Source organism: Plecotus auritus (genome assembly GCF_963455305.1).
Source record: "Plecotus auritus genome assembly, chromosome: 9".
NCBI classification, from domain to species: Eukaryota; Metazoa; Chordata; class Mammalia; order Chiroptera; family Vespertilionidae; genus Plecotus; species Plecotus auritus.
Window position 1 is genome coordinate 48,559,156 of NC_137783.1, and position 18,778 is coordinate 48,577,933.

The following is an 18,778-nucleotide window of genomic DNA, read 5'->3' on the forward strand; positions in this document are numbered from 1 at the left end:
TTCAGTAAATGCCATATTGTTTCATAATACCCGTGGCCTTGTTATCCAACTTTTAAAAATTATCCTTACGTTTTATTTAATGCAGATAATCTCACAGTATGTTCCAGGGATCCCTGGAGATCCCCAAGACCCTTTCAGGGAGTCTGCAAAGTCACAACTATTTTCAAAGTAATACTGGAATACTTACTCTTTGTCCTTTTCATTCTCATCCTCTCATGAGTGTGCAGTGGAGTTTTCAGGAAATTTCATGACCTGTGATATCACAACAGACTGAGTACCAAAGCAGATGTGAGAATGTAGCTGTTTTCTGTTAAGCCAGATATTAAAGAGATTCCTGGTCAGGACGCAGGCCTGGGTTGCAGGCCCGATGCCTGGTAGGGGGCGTGCAGGAGGCAGCCCATTGATGTTTCTCTCTCTCCCTCTCCCTCCCCCTCTAAAAATCAGTAAAACTTTTTTTTAAAAAAGAAGAAAAACAATGGGAAAGCTAAGGTTCGGCTTCCTTTTTAAACCAATTGCAAGATCACCACAAAACTTCAGCAAGGAGACATAAATCACCCGTGAAGTTCATTTATCACTATTTAAACTGATGACATTCCATTCATCCACTTGGTCACAGAGCCAGATACTAGTAACAGATGAGTGCAGACCAGTGAATTTCCATCCCCAATCATGAGATACATGGTTAGAGCTATTGGATTTCCTCTGGTCAAGAGCTGCCATAAATCCCTGGCTTGGTGTCAGTTCCCAGGCTTGCAAATCCAGTGCTGTCTACTGATACGAACCTTTCAGCAGGGTTTGCTGAGCTAAACAGGTGTCTGATGAAAGGTGTGTAATCCTTGAAGATTATCTTCCTCTTAAAAGCAGCTAGTTAGCCCAAACACACAATTCAGACAGATGGGAGTTGGGAGTCGCTTGCCAAAGTTTACACTTTTGTATTTGAGGAAGTTCATCTGGTTTGTTCCAGATGGTAGAAGATGAAGGTGCCCAAGGCTGAGGGGGTGGCTGCCTTTGTGGGGGTAAATCCTTATCCATGTCCACACCTTGCCTATGAACATTATTTCACTTCTGGTCCAGTCCACATTCTTGAAATATTACTAGTTTAAAAGGAAGGAATGTTTCATATTTTAGGAGGGTTAACCTTGCAGTTAATATGCTGGGAGTTCAATTAATTTGGGAATTTAGGTCTGCAAAAAACTAATCTTGACCTTGTCTGGATAGTTTCTCCTTATCTTAATGGATCTGTCTATGAGAAGGCAACACTCTACTACTGTTTTTCTCTCTCTTGGAGGGAGTTAACCATTTCAAACACAAGGGATCAGGGCTAGTTAACATGATAATTGATTCTCTTACTACAAGTATGTCAGCCTTAACAGAGGTGAAGTGAGTTTGGGTCCCCTGTGGTAAAGCTGAGAAATGCTTGCCTTTTGCAGACATCCCATTGTTCTTACCTATCCTTTATGTGCAAACACCTTGATAACCTTTTGAATTCAGAGTGTGGTCCATGCACGAAAACTGACCTCACCTTCCCCTGGAACAAAAGGGGAAGCCAGCTTTCACTAGTATCCAGATAGCTGCTGGGGGTGAGGCGTTTCCGGGCCAGTCTGGCTTTCAATTACAAGTCTCCCGATTGCAGAGTAAGTGCTGCTCACCAGCACCTCTGGCTCACAGACAATTTAAAGGGAATAATTTCACCAGCGATTAATTATCCTGCAGCTACTGGGGTTTATCCTTCAGACATCACTTTGCTTTCAGTCTGAACAGCCAGGCTCCCTCAGGGATAGCCCAGGTTTTCAGATTGAACTATCCTGAGTTAAGGAAAGGTGTTAGAGCACCATGGGAATCTGTTCACCAGGGTGTATTGTACTTGTTTCAGATGCTTCAGGATAACATACCCGCTTTCAAGATAGTGCTTTTTATTTCCCTGCCTCTTAGATCAATTTTTTGGAATATTTTTGGTAAGTTAAATTTAAGAGCTATAACAAACTACCGCATCTCTGTAATTCCTTAATAAATAAACATTCTTACCAAAAATTATTCTGTCCATGCACTAGCTATGTAGTAATTATGATTTGAGAAGCCAAGTAAAGTAGAAGGAAACAAAAGATGGCAAGAAATTCTTTAAAACATTCCGTGAAGGTCAAAGTGGTGGAGTGCCACCACCAGCTACAGCTTTTTTGAGGAAAAGTGCCTGTCGTGTATAAAATTTAAATTACATATTACATCAGCGAGTGCACAGATGGAGTAGACATGACACAACTTTTTCTTCTCAGCTATACAGCTCAGTGAATTACAAGTGATTTCACTTACCTAGTCAGAAATGTATCCTTAGTCTTTCTGGTTGTGGAACTCTATTCCATTTAAACCCAAAGTCTCTCCTTCAGGAGGAGACTTTGTGGACTTACAAATGGCTCTTAGTATAGGTTCCTTTCATTGTTGCAAGCCCCTGGAGAGTTTCATGAGGTCAGAGAGGAGAAGGAAAGGCTATGTAACTATAAGTGACGCAGTGAGGTCGGACAGGGTGGTCCTAACGTTGGTGTCTGTCACCCCTGAAAACCTGCTGATGCTTTTGCTGGTGAGGATGGAGGTGTTTGCTCTGAGTCCTGTGCACTTGGCGGGCTGCTTCCTCCTCGGCCCCCAAGGGCCAGGACTCTGCAGACTGTCTCCAAGGGAGTGTCCCCCAAGATAGCCACTCGACATGGTGGGAGTAGCAAGTGCTGGCAGGTTTATGCCTAAAGGCTCTCCACAGACCAACGTCAGCCCAGGCCTGGCACTGTGCATCTGTACTGCTCAGGGTGTAGAAGCATCAACAGCTGTGTGAAATATATTTTGGGGGGGTTCTGGCTGCTTCCTCTTGTCCCAGAGTATCGATTGTGGGAAGAGAAGACAGAACAAAGAAACACATGTACTTCCGGGGTAAGGTTGCTCATTGTTGTGGGGGATATACCACCTTGTGACCATTTGCGTTATACAGAAATCTTTCTGCTGGCTTCGGGTGGTGGGGGGGTGGGTGCTTTCTCTCCCCAACTCTGGGGTTCAGCTAAGAATCAGTGAGGGGCTAGGGAATTTGGCAGTCACTGCAGGGGACTCTTAATTGTGGGATCTCATGGACAAAAGGGGGATAGTTCCATATCCATGGCTCTGTGGTTCTCTCGCTCCAGGAGCACAGAGTACCTCCAGCTGACTGAGTAAATTTCCCAGCATGTTCCAAGCACTTAGGAGGCAGGTGACGGATGTGCCAATTATCTGTGTTCTGTGATTTGGGCACCCTTTGTACTCTGGCAACAGAGAGCTTTTCTCCATATTGACAGGGCACGAACGATAGGGGCGGGACAGACTCGGCACAGTGGCCGCACTGTTAGCATTCCTGACACCGCTCCCAAAGCCTGTGTGGAGCCGCAGGATGTGTGATCCGGGGTCTGACTTGTGAACTTGTGTGGTGCTTGTTTGCATTCAATCAAATTCTTTGCACTTAAACATGTGTTAAAGAGACAAATAAGTCAAAATACTGGAGCAAAACCTAAAGTTAAATATATGCCTGTTCTTTATAACGGCATTCAGATTAAAACCATCAAAATGCAAAATGCTATGTATGTTACACCCCTCTAGGCTCAGGTTGGATTTCTTGTTCTGTAATTTCTGCATTACTTACCGTGATTTTTCAGAGTCAGGAAAATGCGTCAGAAGCTGATCTCGTAACAAAAAAAAAATCCCAAATCGAGAAATTTCTTGAGAATGCAGCCATTTTGGAAATGTAGATAAAGAAGAAAAATGCTGAAGATTTTGGGTGGTTTACAGACTAGCATGGTTTTGTAATTGCTGCCACCTACTGTATGTGGTTGATGTTTGTTTAAATGTAGTAAGTTCATGAAGGTGAGGCTGTTGAAACAGATAATTAGAGCAAGGTAGACACCATTAGGTTTTAGCATTTCTTCTCTCCTCCATAAGTGGCTCTTAATTACCGAGACAGCCGCCAGCTTTCATTCATTACCTTCAAGTGGATTTAAAGTTTTTCTCATTTTAAAGTTCCTTTGCCAGTGAACCTTCACAGTAATGCTGTGAAATGCACACTCAAAAGCTCACCCTGCTCAGGGATTTTCTGAGTATACATGAAGCAGTTTGCTTTAAGAGAGTTGTTTTGTTTTAATTCAAAGGAATAACATTCTGGATTTGGATTATAAATTAATTTGCATGAAAGAGGTGAAATTAGAGCTAGTGAAGCTCATGTGAGTTGTAGCAGTTGACTTAAAAGACATTCTTTCATTAGTCTTAAAACAAAGCTTCAGATCAGCCCGCTAGTTAAACATAACAAGCAATATAGAATCTGAGTCCATGGAGGCCCTGCTCTTTTATTAAGACCCAGCTGTCAAAGGGTCATTAGGTCCTTCCTGCGGAAAACAACTTCCCCTTAATGTTTGGGGTCGTCCCTCGATGGGATTTCTGAGTAAGTGCCTGACATTTACTTTTTGAAAGAATCTAAAGCTGGTGTGAGACTGGACTGTTGGAGACTTCGCAGGAGCAATGACTTCAGCCTTGGTGTTGTTAAATATGCCGCAGTGTGTGTTTGGAATGCTCCCGCTTGCTGTATGCATTGACGTACAGAGTCAGTATAAAAGAGTCAGAAGCATAACTTCATGGAGACCAAAGCACTGAAACTGGGAAGAGACTACATACGTAAAATTCGCGCACTTCTCATGGATGTTTGTACCTTATTGCTACTTACGATATTTCCAGTGGCCCCTGTTTCAGTGTCTGAAAACACCACCGTGAGGTTGACTTTGCCTTTTCTGCCCCAGGCTATTTGCTTTCTAGAAGAGAAGGCCAAGCAGGGTCTCCTGAAAAGCCACTCTCTGACCTGGGCCGTCTCTCCTACCTGGCCTATTGGAAGAGCGTCATCTTAGAATATCTCTTCCACCACCACGAGAGGCACATCAGCATCAAGGCGATCAGCAGAGCTACGGGCATGTGCCCACATGACATTGCCACCACTCTGCAGCACCTCCACATGATTGACAAGAGGGATGGCAGGTGAGTCCTGGTGCGTTGGGCAACCCCAGCTGCCCCTCAAGCATTTTACACCAGGAAGGACCCCTGGAGTCAGGCAGATTCATTCCAATTAAAGGTTCCCCAACAGTATTATTAAAACATTTCTTTTAAAAAGAAAATAGGAAATACTTGTTTTGCTGGTCAAATTTCCATCTACCGTACCTTTGCATTGATGAGCTTTCTGATTTTTCCTCACCCTGGTAATATTAGTGCTAGCATATGTCATTACATGAAGGTGAAATGAAATTTCAGCTTTTGATTGCACTTTGTTCTGCCTCATCACATTACAGATTTGTTATCATTAGAAGGGAAAAGTTAATACTGGGCCACATGGAAAAGCTGAAAACCTGTTCCCGGTCCAATGAACTTGATCCAGAGAGTCTGAGGTGGACCCCAATTTTAATTTCTAATGCCGCAGTTTCTGAAGAAGAGCGGGAAGCTGAAAAAGAGGTAATGATTGGCTTCATCAACCTAAGTTGTGTAATTTCAATCTTGGAGCATTCTTAAACTAAGAAAGTCATTAACATCATTGTCAAAAGCTTGGTTATGTAGAGAGAGCTTGTGAAATGATATGGCACTAATTTATCTAACTGAGGTTGCATGGTAAGACATGATAATTTTATTGAATTGAGTATGAAAAATGAAACATTTATCATTGATCACAAAGCAGCATTTTTCACTACTGACAGCATGTAATCAGATCAAATTGGGTGCTGAGCTCCAAGGCTGCAGTGTCAATCGATTCTTTGTGTTTATGAACTTGCTTAAAGTGCTTCATGCCAGTGAGCATGTAATGTACTGATAAAGGACTCAAATCAATTCGCTGCATCATTAATACTGCTAAATATCCCATGAAACCCAATCTCCTTTGATTTGTTATCCTAACTGATGTCAGAGTCCTGAGATGATGCAGCTGGAATGTTGCTTGGCTGGCTGACTGTCCTGAGCAGAAATGACTTAGCTTCCTTCGCCTTTGATCCTTAGAGGCTCTGCCTGCCTAACTGTCCTCTCACTGGCCTGCCATTTCCACCCTCCCCCCTTAGGCTGAGCGGCTAATGGAACAAGCTACCTGCTGGGAAAAGGAGGAGCAAGAAATCCTGTCGTCTAGAACTAACAGTAGGCAATCACCTGCAAAAGTACAATCGAAAAATAAATATTTGCATTCCCCGGAGAGCCGGCCAGTGGCCGGGGACCGAGGGCAGCTGATGGAGCTGTCCAGAGAGAGCAGTGAAGAAGAGGAGGAGGAAGAGGAGGAGGAGGAAGAGGAGGAAGAAGAGGAAGAAGAGGAGGAGGAGGAAGAAGAGGAAGAAGAAAATATTCAAAGCTCTCCTCCAAGATTAACTAAACCACAGTCAGTTGCCATAAAGAGAAAGGTATGTGTCTGTTTAGATTTTCAGTCTGTGAGTCAGCTTCAGTCAAATCCGGGCATTGCAAACATTCTATTAGTATTTGTTTCATTCTCCATTCTTTAGATGTAGTGTGTTTGTATCCAGTCCCACTGATCATGTATCATCATCGTTTATCTTACAGTCATGATTGTGTTTATTTTTGAGATTTGTTAGTGCTATGACAGGAAACCAGGAGCAGCCTGGCTTTCTAGTCTAGTGATGACTGCCACCTGCTGGTTTGTGGGGCTAGAGTAAGTGAGGCTGAGGGAACAGAAAAGGACCTTCAGCAAATTTTGATAAAAATACCAAGGCTTGGAGAGGTCAGGAGATTTGTCCAAGGTCACACAATTCATCAGAGATGGAGCCAGAACCAGGTGAGTGTTCGACTCCAGCCCAGTGCTCCCGGTGCTATTTCTTGTTCTAGTTCTTGGCATAGAATTTTTATTTATTTTTATTTTATTTTATTATTTTTTTTAATATATTTTATTGATTTTTTTTTTACAGAGAGGAAGGAAGAGGGATAGATAGTCAGAAACATCGATGAGAGAGAAACATCGATCAGCTGCCTCTTGCACACCTCCTACTGGGGATGTGCCCGCAACCAAGTTACATGCCCTTGACCGGAATCGAACCTGGGACCTTTCAGTCCGCAGGCCGACGCTCTATCCACTGAGCCAAACCGGTTTTGGCGGAATTTTTAGAAGCTACTTTAGGCCATTCATTTGGATGCTGGTATTTTGCATTTGTGGCCAAGTACACATTACTGAAACTTCTCATATTTTAGTGGCCTGGTGGTTTTACATGCACCTGGGCAGAAGGTAAAAAACTGATTTTGTCCTTAGACTCAACCCGGATCTGATAACTTTGTCTTCATTCTCCATCTGTGACATGGAGAGGGGCCAGATAATGTTAGTGTAGCCAAGACCAATAGAGATAACACAGTACAAGTTAAGACGCCGCCCCAAGACAAACCTGTGTGGCGTTTGTCAAAGAACCTGCTGTTCTAACTCCCAGCTCAAAACCAGCCATCGTTCCATGAAAAGGCAGCCGTGGGGAAGTAGTGGAGGAACACCCCTTAAAGTGGACTTCAGACTTATGCAATCTTTTATTTCTTACAAGGAAAATGTCCTCATGTGTTATGTATATAAACAAACAGAATTGTTTTAAAAACAACAAAAACCAGAATCATCCAAGGCACAATATGGTCTGCCATTATATAAGTGGACTCAAACAAAGAAAATGAGCTCTTTCTACTGGCTCTCCTCATGATGGGAAAATTCTAGTGGATTAGGAAGGGCTGGCCACTTGGGAAATTAATAACCATAAATGTTAAATTATAGGATATGATTATCAGGCTTATATGTACACTTCAGTGAACATTCAGAGTTAAAAATGTAAGACACAATAATTCTTGGGTACTGGTTACCTAGAATTTGAATTTTTTTTTTTTATATATTTTATTGATTTTTTACAGAGAGGAAGGGAGAGGGATAGAGAGTTAGAAACATCGATGAGAGAGAAACATCGATCAGCTGCCTTCTGCACACCCCCTACTGGGGATGTGCCCGCAACCAAGGTACATGCCCTTGACCGGAATCGAACCTGGGACCTTTCAGTCCGCAGGCTGACGCTCTATCCATTGAGCCAAACCGGTTTCGGCTAGAATTTGAATTTTAACCATGCATATTGAACCCTTCTTTGCAATGTACTGTCAATAATTTTTTGGACCCATTATTGACAGATTTACATTTTAGCAGCCAATCTTTTTGTTATTCCTATTTTTAAATTTTGTATCATTAAATTATTTTTACTTGAGAAAATATGTTTTATGATTGCAGTTACAGGGAGTCATCTGTGCCGATCTATAGTGCAATTAGGAAAAAAAAAAGTTTGTATCTTACATAAATAAGGCAGATCTCATGTCTTTTTCTCTATTTTTCTTTATTAAAATATTTTATAAAATTATCAGTTGCTGACATCCCTGCAGCCACCTATAAATGACTCTATTAACGTTTTAGTCCTTTCTTTAAGCACCCTTTCATTGTTCCTGAAGTTACGAAATGGGAACAAGGAGGCTAGTCTTGTGTACCATCATATTTCCTAGGGTGCTTTGAATGTAGTAGGTGCTCCCTGAGCAGTTATCAAGTATTCAATGAGTGACCCAGTGACTAGTTAATTATTGAAACATTTATAGAAAATTGGTGTCTGTGATGCCTTAAGAGCTATGATGTACAGGATAGTGAAGTCAGCAGGCACCATTGGAAAATATATGTTAGAAAAGCAAACTTTAGCTTTTAAAATCTACAGTTAAGCTTCTAGGATGTTCTCTTCTCAAAGCATCTGCTTGAGTAAACAACTGTTTTATTTGGAAAACACTTGCCTGTGTAGTTGGAGCCCGAGAGGGATGTTAAACATCAAATGGAAGGTTAACTACAAAGGCAGCACAGAAGCCTTTATGTGTGAGAGTATTAGACTCGCGTGTTTGCTGCATATCGACTCAACCATTTAATTTCTCATGAGCTCTATGTATTCTGTTTGGAATTCATTTCAGAGGCCTTTTGTGCTAAAGAAGAAAAGGGGTCGTAAACGCAGGAGGATCAACAGCAGTGTAACAACTGAGACCATTTCCGAGACGACGGAAGTGCTGAATGAGCCCTTTGACAACTCGGATGAAGAGAGGCCAATGCCGCAGCTGGAGCCTACCTGTGAGGTTGAAGTGGAGGAGGATGGCGGGAGGCCGGTCCTGAGGAAAGCCTTCCAGCATCCGCCCGGAAAGAAGAGACAGACAGAGGAAGGGGGAGCAAGAGACAATCATTGCTTTAAGAATGCTGACCCTTATAGAAGTAAGTGGAGGGATTATAAAAAGCTTGCCCTTGTGACTATCTGTCCATTACTGCCGGAAAGCAGGCACCCGGGGTCCTGCCCAAGGGCATCCCTGAGGTTGTGTGGACCCACGGGAAATACGTGCCCACCTGTCCTTTCTCATTCATGAAAGGTTCTGGCTCTTCTTCCTGGAATTGGGTTTTATGTTAAACAACTTCTAAGGCCCAACATTCCTGTAGATGGGTTCATCTTACATTCCGGAAATTGACTTATCCCCCAAAACTTTGAAGTATGTCAGTAAGAAACACACTGCATTTCCTGATTCTAATATGTACTTTCCCCCACATTTACTATTTCTGAAATCAGTCCATATATTATTATCAGTGTGAGCACTGAACTCAGTAGCTTTCTTTTTTCCTGGAAAAATATTAGTAGATTGATGATGCATCTTATAATCAGTGGTGTCTTATATTATCAATAATCAGCTAAACTTACACCATCACTAGTAGCTTTGATAATACAGGAAATGTCAAAATCAGGAAATTGTCTTTCTTTTTAAATTACTGTTTTACAATTGCTGCTGCCAGGGACATTCCACCCCATCCTCTAAAAAAAGCACCCTAAAAATGATGTCCTGTTTAAAAGCAATCATCCCTTGCCTGTGGGTCCCTGCCGAGTAATGAGGGTCTGTGGGACAGGCTCTCTACTGCTGAAATGACTGTATTCAAAAACTCACTCCCATCTAGGGAACAGGCCATCTCATGTCCCTGGGCTGTCACTCTAGCTTTTGAAAAGCCACAATTTTAAGAATATGACCAAGCATCTTCTTGACTTTCTTAATTAACAGGATACAATATTTTGCTGAGAGAATGGCATCATACCCTGGGTATAGAGAAACCAAGCCTTGTTCTTTAGTTTTTTAAACAAACAAACATGTAAACAGCAGCAGCGGCAGTTGCACGCTGCAACAAGTGATCATTTTTGTGTGGAAATTGAGTCTATTGCCAGTTGTCAGCTGTCTTCTCAGGAGCTGGTAAATGAATGGACACTGACTTCATTCTCCACTTGATGCGATTTGCCTTAGAATTTTTAAGTGGCCTTGTCACACCTGATTCCTTTCAGAATCTTCTTTCTTAAAAAATAACTATGAGAAAACTCATCTTCTGATTTAGAGAGGTGTTCCTATAAAAGCCGGTAGGTCCAGTAGCACGTGGAATAAGAATGTAGAAACCAGGCCACTGGCGTAGCGCTCACCTGCCCGTGTGAATAGAAGTGACACCATTTGAACATCTTGAGACGTCTGTTAACTAGGTATTGTACTTTGCGCTTCTGAAGGATCTGTCCACATCGCATATGTGTTCTCTTCAGCTAGCCAATTTGAATGTAGTACTTGCAGGTAAGTTTATGTGTAACTTTTTTATTATATAAATGATCTGAAAGTTCACCCTGCTCTGCACTGATTGGATTAGAAATCACTCCCTCTGGCAAAAGGGATCTCTGTTCCACGTTGGTTATTAGATCTTATTTTTGTTCCCCAAAATAAGTTCTCCCAAGTTTGTTCTCCTAATGACGCTGTTTCTCTTTGTAAAGTTTTTTCTTTACATCAACCAGAAGATCAGCATGAACTGTAATTTTCTAAGACTTGGGTGTTTTATATCTATATTTATTCATTTGCTATATTTTCTTGTTTGCTTATATCTATAAAAATATACTTACATATTTATATTCATGTGCATGCAGGTACAGTAAAAATAAAATCAGCTGAACTAAAATGAACTTGACAATTATGGTTTGTTTTTTATTTACTTTAGTATTCAAACCACACATTTGAGCAGCAGATTGATCCAAAATACAGTCTGGACAGAATTAGTGATAAAAGGAATACCTGTGCTTTAAATGCTCAATAATTTTATGCTAAATACATTATAGTTTATGTCATGCAAAAATGATGATCCTATAGTAGATTACAGATGTGTTTAGTTATTTATTCATTTGTTTCAGAGGTACACAGTTTATTTTTATGTCAGAGAGAACATTTAAATCAAAGTAAATAATGTCATCTGAGAGCATTTAAATTCACTAATTGTCCACAAACCAAAGTTCACTTTCTGAGGACAGATATGTGAGGGAGGCTTCTCTTTCATTGCTTTAGTGCAGTGAGGATGTGGACATGGGCTGGCATTAACCCCTTCCCCCTGTATTTCCTAGTTTGTAAATGTCCCAGTGAATTTTGTACAATGTGCAATTCCAGGCATCAGAGAATAATCTTGTTTGTTAAATCAAATAAGTTTATTATTGTTGCCTTTATCCATGTGCTTCCTATAGAAAGCACAGCTTTGTTGAGAGAGAGAATTCACATGTCTGTATATGGCATATACAATTTTCCCAGACCTGGGTGATTTACTCAGTTTATACCGCAGTGTTATTCTATATTAGTCTTGATTATGTCTTTACCATTAAGTCTTAAAATGCTAAATAGAAAGCAGTGCTTGCTAATTAATTTAGAGGAATGAATTCAAGTTGTTTGTGGTTATGCTTTCTAAGACTTTGTTTTTCTTCCTCCCCTTTGTCTCCTTGATAAGACAATATGGATGATGCAAATAACTTGAAAGAAGGCAGTAGAGACAATCCTGAACCTCTAAAGTGCAAACAAGTGTGGCCAAAAGGATCAAAGCGTGGTCTCTCTAAGTGGCGGCCAAGCAAAGAAAGGAAGACCGGATTTAAACTGAACTTGTACACCCCTCCAGAAACACCCATGGAGCCTGATGACCAGGTGGCAGTGGAAGAACAGAAGGAGGCGCTGGAAGACAAAAGCAGCCCCAGTCCCACCAGGATTGAGGAGGAAGTCAAGGAAGCTGTGGAACCCCTGCTGCCTCGGGATGAAAACAGAAAGGAGGACACATGTGCACCTGTAAGTCCAAATAAATCACCAGGCGAAACACTGGAGGACGATCCAATCAAACCTGAGGAGGAAGAGGAGGAGGAGGAGGAAGAAGAAGAAGAGGAGGAAGAGGAGGAGGAGGAGGAGGAGGAGGAGGAAGAAGAAGAAGAAGGAGGAGGAGGAAATGTAGAAAAAGACCCAAGTGGTACTAAAAGTCAGGAAAAAGAGGAACCAGAAGTCTGCCTGGACAAAGAGGACCCTGAGCGTTTGGATGATCATGAAGAGGAGGAGGAAGAGGAAGTGCCGTCTCACAACGAGGGTCATGATGCTGATGATGAAGACGACAGCCACATGGAGTCTACAGAGGCAGAGAAGGAAGAGCGCCCCAGGGAAGCTTTCAAAGAAGTACTGGAAAACCAGGAGGCTTTTTTAGACCTTAGTGTCCAGCCTAGTCATTCAAACCCAGAGGTCTTAATGGACTGTGATGTTGACCTTGCAGCTGCATGTAACAGTGAACCTAAGGAGCTTACTGCGGACACTGAAACTGCGCCTGAGTCTGATGAGGAGCCCCCTGACGAACAGGCACAGAAACAGGACCAAAAGAACAGCGAAGACGCAGATTCTGAGTTCAAAGAGGCAAGCACAGCAGCCATGGAAATCGACTCTGAGACCGTCCAGGCTGTGCAGTCTCTGACCCAGGAGAACAGCGAGCAGGAGGACACCTTTCAGGACTGTGCCGAGACTCAAGAGGCCTGTAGAAGCCTACAGAACTACACCCATTCAGACCAAAGTCCACAGATTGCTGCCACTCTGGACGATTGCCAACAGTCAGACCACAGCAGCCCAGTTTCATCCGTCCATTCCCACCCTGGCCAGTCCGTGCGTTCAGTCAGCAGTCCCAGCGTCCCTGCCCTGGAGAACAGCTATGCCCAAATCAGCCCAGATCAAAGTGCCATCTCAGTGCCATCTTTGCAGAACATGGAAACCAGTCCAATGATGGATGTCCCGTCGGTTTCAGATCACTCACAACAGGTCGTTGACAGCGGGTTTAGTGACCTGGGCAGCATCGAGAGCACAACGGAGAACTACGAAAACCCAAGCAGCTATGATTCCACGATGGGCGGCAGCATTTGTGGCAACGGCTCTTCACAGAACAGCTGCTCCTATAGCAACCTGACCTCGAGCAATCTGACGCAGAGCAGCTGTGCTGTCACCCAGCAGATGTCCAACATAAGCGGGAGCTGCAGCATGCTGCAGCAGACCAGCATCAGTTCCCCCCCCACCTGCAGCGTCAAGTCTCCTCAAGGCTGTGTGGTGGAGCGGCCTCCGAGCGGCAGCCAGCAGCTGGCTCAATGCAGCATGGCCGCCAACTTCACCCCGCCCATGCAGCTGGCCGAGATCCCCGAGACCGGCAACGCCAACATCGGCCTATATGAACGAATGGGTCAAAGTGATTTTGGGGCGGGGCACTACCCACAGCCGTCAGCCACCTTCAGCCTTGCCAAACTACAGCAGTTAACTAATACACTTATTGATCATTCATTGCCTTACAGCCATTCCGCTGCTGTAACTTCCTATGCAAACAGTGCCTCTTTGTCCACACCATTAAGTAACACAGGGCTTGTTCAGCTTTCTCAGTCTCCACACTCCGTCCCTGGGGGACCCCAAGCACAAGCTACTATGACCCCACCCCCCAACCTGACTCCTCCTCCGATGAATCTGCCACCGCCTCTTTTGCAACGGAACATGGCTGCATCGAACATTGGCATCTCCCACAGCCAAAGACTGCAAACCCAGATTGCCAGCAAGGGCCACGTCTCCATGAGAACCAAATCGGCATCTCTGTCACCAGCCGCTGCCACCCACCAGTCGCAAATCTATGGGCGCTCTCAGACTGTAGCCATGCAGGGTCCTGCACGGACTTTAACCATGCAGAGAGGCATGAACATGAGTGTGAACCTGATGCCAGCCCCAGCCTACAACGTCAACTCCGTGAACATGAACATGAACACTCTCAATGCCATGAATGGGTACAGCATGTCCCAGCCGATGATGAACAGTGGCTACCACAGCAATCATGGCTACATGAACCAAACGCCCCAGTACCCGATGCAGATGCAGATGGGCATGATGGGGACCCAGCCATATGCCCAGCAGCCCATGCAGACCCCACCCCATGGTAATATGATGTACACGGCCCCTGGGCACCATGGCTACATGAACACAGGCATGTCCAAACAATCTCTCAATGGGTCCTACATGAGAAGGTAGGCAACATAGGCAGTCACAAACCCCTGGGCATCACTATCGGATTGATCTGCACAAATACCTTCGAAGAGTACGATTTCAAAACCAGCAAATTGGTGTGAATGCAAAAATATTTGTTGGCACCATTTATTTAAAAAAAAAAAAAGCTGTATGCAGCAGAAAGCCTTATACAAGTTGTTTTTCTTTTTTTCCTTTTTCTTTTTTGGTACCTTTGTTTCTGTTCCTTTTATATGAAGTTCTCTGCAGAGGAAGGCCTCTCTGGACTACACTGGAGGCAGCCACTTGTTGTGCCTGCTTCCATTAAACAATGTGGATATCAAGCCCCGCACTCCCGAGTTATCTGTTTTAATACGAACCTAGAGCTTTTTTTCCTTCCCTGTCCACTCCATGTAAATGCCTTTAGCATTTCCGTTCTTGTATATTTTGTTTAAGGTGACACTTCAGCATGCCGCTAATGTCTTTGTTAGTGACAGTGCATTTTGTAGTACTGTACAAGTGTTGTGCTAACAGTAAGCCATTTCTTAAGTTTTTTGCCTTGATTAGGGTGCCCTAATTTGAGGGTTTTAAAAAAAAACTATATTTTTGTTAATTATAAAACTGTAATTATAAAAGCTATTACCATTTGGTTAGTCAAAAGGGTTTTATTGCTAAATGTTTGGTGTAAAGTTGAGACCCTTTTCCATTTTGGTGACAGATTTCTTTGGGGAAAAAGGCAGCTTTCTGTTTTATAAATGCAGACTTCTGTTTATTGAATGAAGCATATCTCAGTGTTTATCTGTCAGGTTTTGAAACATTTCATGTATGTCCAAATACTTGGCAGGATTTAAAAAAAAATAGTGAATTTGGTGTAAAGTTGCTATTTTATGGAAATGCCTCTAACTTTACATTTTCATTCCATCTGTAGATTTTTCTATCTTTATAAAATATTGGAGTTATTTTTTAAGGAAAAATAGAGAAGTAGCTTGTGAATAGCTCAAACTAAGCTTACAAATCGCATGTAAAAAAGCAAAAAAGTTATTTGTGTCTGTTTATATTGCTTCCTTTTTTGTAGCCTTTGTACCTGTACAGGTGACTGTAAGGGCCAAGCAGGAGAGGCGCAACCCTTGTATAAAATAGCAGCCAGCGACACTCTTGGATTTATCTGTTCTCTTTTTAGTCAGTCACTTAAAAAAAAAAAAACAACACAAAAAATAAAAAAAAGCTGTACATTTTAACATAAAATAAATTATGATGAGCCATTTTTAGCCTCTTGTGTCCTGTCATATTATGATTGATAGAGAATGACCAATGGAACTGTATCATGTGTCACATCTCAGAACACATACACATTTTGGGAAAATAAATTATTTAGTGTACATTGGAGTTAAGAGATTTTCTGATTTGTTTTGACTTTGGGGGAGGGGGTTGGCAATAAAAGAGTAATATCTAATAAAACCATCACATATACCAAATACCTATTTAATAAGTTAATTTATAATGGATTTTAATGCTTTACATGAAAGTTTATTTTATGCTAGTGCATACCTTCTGTATGCCAATCATTGTCTTTAAAATAAAGTGAATTTGTTTTTTTCTTTTGGACTTTGATCTTCATTTGCAAAGGGATCCTGCACAAACACCAGTTGCCTCAGTGGTTCCGTCTGTGTAAACTCCCCTCAGGGGTACAGTGGTGGCCAACGTCTTTCCTCTAAAGAATAATACCAAAAAAAAAGTGCACCCAGTTTGGGAATATATGTTTGAAGAACCATTTTCTTTAAAAAAAAAGTGTGAAAGTTTTGCTCTGTGGTGAATGAGTGATTGGATGTTTTATTTAATATCTGAAGTTCAGACCAAAAAAAGTCAATGTTTTCAAATATTATTTTATGGAATTCAGAGGAAGTTCTGTCTTTTGAAACAGTATTCAGTTAACAAGCCTAGAAATGTATGCGTGACATGGCACCCATGTAGAACTGGCCCAGGAAGCTCTCCAAGTGTGTAAACACGGGTGCTCACCACTCCTGTGAGGCCAGGCACGTTGAGCCCTCTTGGGGGGAAAACGTTGCTTTTCCACCAGTGGCTCAACCCACACAAAAACCAGGCATTGTACAGATCAGACACAAACTTTCAAGTCGACGCAGAACAAAACTCTGAAAAGGCAAGATGGTGCACACACCCCTCCAGAGGATGGAGGATCACACCCTCCAGAGGGAGGCTGCCCGGCAGGGTTTGCCGTGTACTCTCACCCTTGGGTTTTTCTCGCTCATAGTTACAGAGCTTCTGGGCTGAGTGTCAGGAGTTTATGTTTTGGCCCCTTCCATCCACACTGGCACAGTCAGTGGGGGAAAGTCTAGTAGCTGAGGGAGGGTTTCCAAAACCACTCTGCAGGGGCTGTCATCACAAAGGGAGAAGATTACCTTCCAGATGCTGTGCTGGTTGGTGGGAAGGATACCGAGTCCACCTGCAGCTGAGGGTGGGAGGGGCATGGGGGGGGAGTAACTGCGTGCTGCTTGTTTGACTCAACTGCTGTGTCATTTCAGGAGCAGCTCAAGGGTCCACCAGAGCCTACCTGAGCCCAGGAGGTGGGGGGTGGGCGGCTGCTAACAACCTGATTGAAGTCACGCAGAACTTCCCACAGACCTCACCTTCAAACCTTCACTCATTGGGTGTATTTCCTCTTGTGCTACGATTCTTTGGGGACTGAGATTTGCCCTGTGTTCCCTTTGTCACTGCCTTGTTAATCACACCCTAGCAGGGGTCCTCAAACTTTTTAAACAGGGGGCCAGTTCACTGTCCCTCAGACCGTTGGAGGGCCGGACTATAGTTTAAAAAAAAACAAACTATGAACAAATTCCTATGCGCACTGCAGGCCCAGGACGAGTCGGCTGCTAAGCAGGACAGGCAGCGGCACCCGGCGGGCCGGATAAATGTCCTCGGCGGGCTGCATGTGGCCCGCGGGCCGTAGTTTGAGGACCCCTGCATAGTCTATGGATACTCAGGTTCCATCACCTCCCCCCCTTCCCACACACACACACACACACACACACACACACATCCTGCCTGTCTCACAGTCCACAAGTCCCAGACCTGCCCGACCAGAATCTTAAGAACAGGACTGGGACTCCTTGTGCATCACAGGCTTCTTAGGGACTGCAGCATAGCCAAGTACGGGAGCCCCTCTGCTAGCCCAAGTCCCTGGGTTCATCGACAAACAGAAGGGCTCGGCGGGCGTAGGTGAACTGCTGATCCGAGGTGGTCCCAGGACACCCTGCACGCTCATTAGCCCGCTCTCACTAGAAAAATCAACTTAGACCTCAATGTGACCCCAGGGAGCCTGGAAAACGGGAGCTTGGATTTATCAGGACTGAAATGTCACAGTCAAGTTGAGATTCGTGAACAGGCCACAGCTTTTAAACCCAGTAAAGTCCTTTCCTTTTAAGAGTTTTAACAAGTGGTAGTCAGTTCCCAACCTTTACTTTTTAATGAGTCCAGTGGTGCCTGCCCGTGTGTGAAGGCCTCAGACCTCCTTGCCAACATTCTGTTTCAGAAGCAGTGACTCATGGTATTGTTCCAAAGCTTTCACCACAGTCCTCCCACGTGCCCCCCACACACCCTGCGCAGGAAATGGGGCCAGCAGTGGGGCTCCTCAATTTACAGATGAGGAGATTGAGGCTCAACAAACAGTTCTCTCAGAAACAGCTTTTCCTACAGTACTTTACTGTGAAAAGACCATAACTCATCTAATAAGCGCAACGCTTTAAAAACTGTTAAATGATGTACAAATCAGTACTTTTTTATAAGCAAGTGTTGGTCTACAGTCGATACTCAGAGTACAAGTACAGTTACAGTTACATTATGAAGCAGTGCCTTCTATTTCTTTGTACCCAGGCTTCCACAATTCCACACTCCAGCTTCCTTCTCCCTTCTCTGTACCTTTTCCTGGGGTTCCTCGTCTCACTCAGTACAACTTCAAATTCCTCCTCTATACAGATAACATCCACCATTTTTTAAAAATATCTTTTTATTGATTTCAGAGAGGAAGGGAGAGAGAGAGAGAAACATCAATGATGAGAGAGAATCATGGATCAGCTGCCTCCTTCATGCCCCCTTCTGGGGATTGAGCCCAAAACCCTGGGCATTTGCCCTGACCCAGAATCACACCATGACCTCCTGGTTCATGGGTCAATGCTCAACCACTGAACCACACCAGCCAGGCAACATCCACAGTTATATCTCCAGTCAGAGCTCTCTCTAGATTCAAGGTCAAAGGACATGGGACACCTTTTATTTGTCTTAACAGATATAAGGTGATCTTCAGCCCCTTGACCCCATTTCTACCCTGTCGACCTCATCTCAGTTTTAAGGCACTACCCAGAAACCGAATTGATACCTTCCATTT

The 18,778-nt window shown here is 43.4% G+C and overlaps 1 protein-coding gene across 4 annotated transcripts in view; it reads left to right on the forward strand.

Moving 5' to 3' along the window:
• The window catches only part of KAT6B (lysine acetyltransferase 6B), a 182,832-nt gene extending 167,301 nt beyond the window's left edge, over positions 1-15,531 (forward strand). For all 4 annotated transcript variants that reach the window (XM_080687595.1, XM_080687594.1, XM_080687596.1 and 1 more), the window contains 5 exons: positions 4,794-5,025; positions 5,334-5,493; positions 6,087-6,416; positions 8,983-9,274; positions 11,837-15,531. In XM_080687595.1, coding sequence (XP_080543721.1) covers positions 4,794-5,025; positions 5,334-5,493; positions 6,087-6,416; positions 8,983-9,274; positions 11,837-14,406 — 3,584 coding nt within the window. In that variant the 3' untranslated portion in view covers positions 14,407-15,531. The remainder of the gene's footprint in view (positions 1-4,793; positions 5,026-5,333; positions 5,494-6,086; positions 6,417-8,982; positions 9,275-11,836) is intronic.
• Positions 15,532-18,778: the final 3,247 nt, after the last annotated feature.